We start from the raw sequence: 6,000 nt of genomic DNA on the forward strand, positions 1-6,000 counted from the left end.
TGTTACATGAGTTACATTCATCATGTCACTGAGAAGAGAAGAAGTGTGCAGTTGAGCTTGCGCTGCTGGCTGCTGAATATTCTGCCAGGGACCTATATACACTGGGGGGTGAGGGGTCCACTAGGAGTCTCTTCCTCTCCTCTAGGGGTCTCTTCCATCACCCTTCTTCCACCATTGGTGCTGAAATGCTGACACCATTCTCTGGGTCATGATCACATGTCATATCATGTGATCAGAACCCAGAGGAAGATGTTGGCATTGCAGCACCCGCTCTAGAGGAAGAGGAGAGGATGAGGAGAGCCAATCCAGCATCCAGACAGGTAAATATTAAAGCTCTTCCTGTGGCCACACTCTGCATTATAGCTGGGGAGGCACGGGGGGGGGGGGGGGGGGGCATTAAAACAACGCCACAGCGCACGGCAAAAACGGCTGCCAAAAGGTTAACATTAAGTTTTCCAAGTAATTGTAACATATCTTTGACTGTTTGCTAAACTTCTTTCACAGGTTTACTACAGCACCTACAATCCCACCAGTGGATCAGAAATGCATGTGTTGTAGGAAGAGCACTTCAAGTCAGAAAACAGTGATTCTAAAATGTCGTGATGGAACTACACTTCCAACTACTTATGAACACATAGATAGTTGTGTATGTCTTGAGTGTGTGAACAGTTAATCAATACTATACCAAAATCCTACACAGATAAAGCTGCTTACCTCACTCTTTCTAAAAGCTTCTGAATACTCTATGCGTAATACCATATTCCATTGACTGACTTATGGTGTGTCTCCTTGCTTCTCTAGCTTCATATAGAACCGTAACCGAAAGCTGACAAAATTTAATGGGTTGGTAGAAAGATATTTAAACATATACACGGCGCATTTAACCATCTGCACCATATATACATAGTTTTCACTGTTTACACCACCAACAAATTACCAGGTAAAGTAAAATTCAAGACTGAGTAAACAAAGACATTATATAACCAGAAAGTATAAAGTTCTCAAAGTCCAGATAAGTCTTTTGCACGCATTTATGTCAATAGTGTTTAAGGATCTTGGTATTTAAAACAGTTTCATTTCTCATAAGCATTAGGAATGACCTATCACCTTGACTCCAACTCCCTATTCAACCCCCTACAATCAGGATTTCATCCAGCCCACTCCACCAATACTCCCTTCACCAAGGTTGTCAACGACCTCACGCTTGCCAAGGCCGAAGGGAAAATCCTCCTCAACCTCTCATCCACATTTGACACAGTGGATCATCCCCTGCTCCTTCAATCCCTGCAACCTGCGGGTATCCAAGATCCCACCCTAGCCTGGTCCGCCTCCTACCTCTCATATCATTCCTTTAAGATCTCCTTTAATGGTTCCTTCTTAACTTCCACCACCCTCTCAGTTGGGGTCCCCCAAGGCTTTGTTCTTAGTGCCCTGCTGTTCTCACTCTACAACATCTCCATGGCCAATCTGATCTCCTCCATGTGCTTAAACTACCACTTATATGCAGATGACACCCAGATCTAACTCCATACCATGGACCTCTCCACCACCATCATGGCGAAGGTATCCCTCTGTCTCTCAACCATCTCATCCTGGATGTAAATCTGGTTCCTAAAGTTAAACCTGGATAAAACAGAACTCCTAATTTTCCCTCCCTGTGCAGTCTCACCCGCTTTAGACATTATGTCACTGTCAGCTGAACAATCATCCGCCCAACGCACAAGCCAGCCGCCTGGCAGTCATCCTGGACTTGGCCCTCTCCTTCACTCCCACATCCAAACCATTGCTAGGGCCTGCAGCTTCCATTTACGCAATATCTCCAAGATCTGCCCCTTCCTGATCCAGGACACAGCCAAACTCCTCATCCATGCCCTCATCAGGACTTCACTAGTGCTGTCCCCATCCTGTTCCCACTGACCATCAGGCTTGCCCCCTTCTGCAACACCTTCAAACAAGCCCTCAAGACTCACATTTTCAAGAAGGCATAACCCACCCCACTAATGCCCTAACTCTCTCTGCCAAAAACCTCTTGGTGCAGCATGCCCCCTATTGTGTCACCACCCCCTCTCTTTAGATTGCAAGCCTTTGACAGGGCCCTCATTTCTTGTGTATCATACTTGATTGTACACTCTACCTACAATAATGTGAACTTGCATTATTGTTACTACTACTCCAATGTATGTTCTGGCATTGTGTATCATATTGCTCATTACCTGTAGTGTCGACCCCCATTATCTTTGTCTCTAACCTTTTTTATTGTACAGCACTGCATGATATGTTGGTGCTAAATAAATCCAATAAATTATATAAAAGTAATTTTACTTGTGAGTCAGGGCCCCACGATTTGAATCTACCCTTTTGCATTCCTATTGCTCTAAGCCTGCTTCACTCAAACATTTGTAGAGCATTGTAGTGTGTACCACCCAGAAAAACACGAACTGATAGCCAGAAATGTGTAAGATTGATCCTAGGATATTAAGTAACCCTATAGGATATTTTATGCAGTTGCTTTGGGAAACAGCTACACATGATAAATAATAGTCAGTTCTTCATGCACATGTATGAACCAGGCTCTGACAGTGGAAGAAAAGTGTTTGCCTATCCAGCTTACAGAATGCAAAGTCTCGCATTAATAATAATAGCCCTTCATCTCACAAATAAAGCTAATTACAAATGGTATAACAACAGGTAGAAAATCCATGTTTCTGTAACTTCTCTTTCTTCCAGGTAGTTAAAATCATTCCCTTCTGTTCCCAGCTATAGGCAATGAAAATAAAACCCAGCTGGTTATTTTAAGCAAAAATGCAATTACCTTTATACATTGCATTTGTACTTTAAATTCCATAATCAAATTAAACATTTAAACGTCATTAAATATGCATAAAGCACTAAATAAAATAAAAAATCACTTCATGGAAACATCAGTAAGCCAGTAGTTATCATGGCTTCGTATTTCAAATTCCCCAGCTCATAATGTATTTGATGAATGCTTTTAAATAATGTTTTAAATAATGTTTTTCATAATAATTAGCACATATTATGTTCACAGACAGATACTATATAAAGATGTAAAATGTAAAGAAAATATATGTTTCATACTATTAAAGACTTAATATAGGAAAAACTGTCATCTTAATAGTTTACTGTGTTCCATATGATATGAAAAAATAAGGACAATGTGTTATAAACTGTCAATATTAGGCTTGTGAAAACTATGTATAGATTTTAACGTTGCATAAACAGTACATAATAAAACTTATCTGCTGCTTCTGAAAGTGCTCTCCAGTCTGGTCTTTACACCAAGGTTGAAATAAAATGGTTTTATACTTATATGGTTTAGGACTGGTTCACACGGGCAGTTGTGCGCCATTTCCCGGGGGCCACGGCAAGCGCTGATCATTCAAGTAAATAGGCAGAGCTCGTTTACCATCGTTTTGCATGGACGCCGCCTTCCGATCCCGATTTCACCTGTAATTTCAGTTGACCCTGGAAGCAACATGCTGCTTCCAGGCTTACTTACCTCTGCTTCTTCGTGTTCCCCTGTGAGGGGGGAAATTGCCGGAAGATGTCAATTGCTTTTCTGCATGCTTGCAAAAAAAGCACTTGATTGATGCGTCGGCAGACACCCGTGTAAACCAAGCCTTAATTAGATCTGTGATTGCAAAACACATTACTCTCAACGTCTGATGGATAATTCAGTTGAATCAAATGCTCTGAATAAATTCTGACGTTTTGTCCTAACATCTGGAAGGCGGATGGGGGGGGCTTCATATGGTAAACATTCACATGGTGTTACGGTGGCTAGTGTCCTTGTCTTGCTTCATATGCTATGACTACATGCAGGTGTGGCAAATGATATTTTGTCACATGTCGAGGTATAACAAAATGCACAGGCATCAGAGATGTCATGCTCCAAAAATGAAAAAAGAGGCGGTACTCAACTGGCTGCAAAAGATGCTGTATTGCGGAACAAACACTACATGTTACGGACACGCAGGTCCGTCATCAGGTGTTATACACCTGATGAAGGTGTATAACACCTGATGAAGGACCTGCGTGTCCGTAACATGTAGCGTTTGTTCCGCAATACAACATCTTTTGCAGCCAGTTGAGTGCCTCTTTTTTTTCATTTTTGGAGTATACCTGGACCATAGAGCAATCCGGTAGAGGCCAGGCATCGGCAGATACCCAGTACAGGCGTACTTGGGCGCTGTTCTCTGTTGGATTTTTCTACAAGGCATCAGAGATGTCATGTGTGTCATGATCGCTTTTGCAGCATGTACTGCTGGCTGCAGTTGTACTGCAGCCAAGCAGTTCTGATTTCTTTACATGCATTTGCTTGCATAGCTTTGCTTGCACTCACATTAAGTGTTGATTCCATCTGCAATAGGTCTACAGTTCATGGCAGCTTGAGATGCTCTTGTGAATTCAAACATTGCCTGTTGCAGCTGAGCTGCAATTCCTTTCATGCAGGTTGCATAGTTTTGTCTGCCTTTTCCTGCTGTCAGCTTGTGACCGATTACCATTCACCTGTGTGGGAATTTGCAAGTCCACTCCCATTTGATGACCTCAGTATAAAGAGTTGCTTCCTACTGTGCTCCCCGCCCGTCATAGTTTCAGTCTCAGTCTGTCTAAGCTGTTACTCCTGGGCCTCTGTTCCTGGTTCTCGTGTTTCTCGTGTGGATTGCACTGGCTCTTGCGGAGGAGCAGTGAATCCTTCCAGTCCTGTTCCTGGAGATTAGTCATGGCTGCGGTTGCTATTGACTATCTCACTCCTGTCTGTTTGTCTACGTATGAACGCTTGCTGTCGCTGAGGAGTGACTGGATTAGCAAGCGTTCATTCCGTTTGTCTCAGTCCTTGTTTATGTGTGTCCTTCGGGACCGTAGTTAGTTCCTGATACGGGCATATATATTGGTTCGCCAGTATATTCGTATCTTAGCTAGATTTTTTATTTTGCTAGTCTTGCGTCATGTATATTGGTTCATTGCCAATATATACGCATACTATCGCATTTGTTATTTTCCAGATTGCGACGCAGATTTTTGCATCTTAGTTGGTGTTGCGTCATATATTGGTTCATTGCCAATATATACGCATACTAGCGCGTTTGTTATTTTCCATATTGCAACGCGGATTACTGTATATATTTGTGTATGTCCTTTACTTGTTTCTTGCTCTGCCTTTGTCTTGCCTTGTGGATTGCGCTATTTCCTGCAGAGGAGTAGCGAATCCTTCCAGTCCTGTTTTTGCGAGGTAAGCCATCGCTGCGGTCGCGAGTGGCTGCCTTGTTCCAGTCTGTCCTGTTTGTGAATGCTTGCTGTCACTGAGGAGTGACTAAATTAGCAAGCGTTCATTCTGTGGGTCTGCCCTTTGCTCTCTAAGTTCTGGTTAAGAACGCTCAGCGCTGCTTTTGCGCTGAACAAACTTTGTTAAGTGTCATTGTGGTTGCTCGGAGCTACGCCTGCTTTGTGCGCCACATCTCCTGCTGGAGTCAGTCCTCTCCTCCACCAGTGCGTTCGCACTATACCCTGAGATTCATAGTTTTATGCCTTCCTTGCGTCTTGAGTGTGTTTCCTTTACGTCAGAGTGTCAATTGCACGCTGACTGTAGAGGATACACCGCCAAGCGTTACAATGTGTCTGATCATATAAAACTTCCATGTCTGCCTCCTCACCAGAATTAAACTTTATACATTGGATATAGAAGAGGAAGACACCAGAACAACATTGATATATGGAGGAGTAGAATTGCCAAATTACGGTCTGTGAAATTCGGAATATTTTAATAAATTCTATGGAATACAAGAAATAAGGGTGAAATACATTGAAGTGAATTGAATTTGGGTGATCAAGTTAAAATCTCTTTGGTTAGGTGATCTGCTTGCAGCTAGCTCTACTGGACCAATTCTTGTGCCACAAAAGGGCATCAGGGTGCAGTGGGAAAGGTGATTTTATGAGATCTATAGGGATGTAATGGCCTCAATTCACTAAGCAGTTTAG

General features: G+C 42.7%; 1 protein-coding gene across 1 annotated transcript in view; it reads left to right on the forward strand.

Annotated features, from left to right (window-relative positions):
• Window positions 1-3,197, forward strand: part of LOC137537853 (mucin-2-like) — a 508,651-nt gene extending 505,454 nt beyond the window's left edge. The window contains exon 54 of the mRNA XM_068259804.1: window positions 505-3,197. Coding sequence (XP_068115905.1) covers window positions 505-673 — 169 coding nt within the window. The 3' untranslated portion in view covers window positions 674-3,197. The remainder of the gene's footprint in view (window positions 1-504) is intronic.
• Window positions 3,198-6,000: the final 2,803 nt, after the last annotated feature.

Source organism: Hyperolius riggenbachi, chromosome 11 (genome assembly GCF_040937935.1).
Source record: "Hyperolius riggenbachi isolate aHypRig1 chromosome 11, aHypRig1.pri, whole genome shotgun sequence".
Classification (NCBI taxonomy): domain Eukaryota; kingdom Metazoa; phylum Chordata; class Amphibia; order Anura; family Hyperoliidae; genus Hyperolius; species Hyperolius riggenbachi.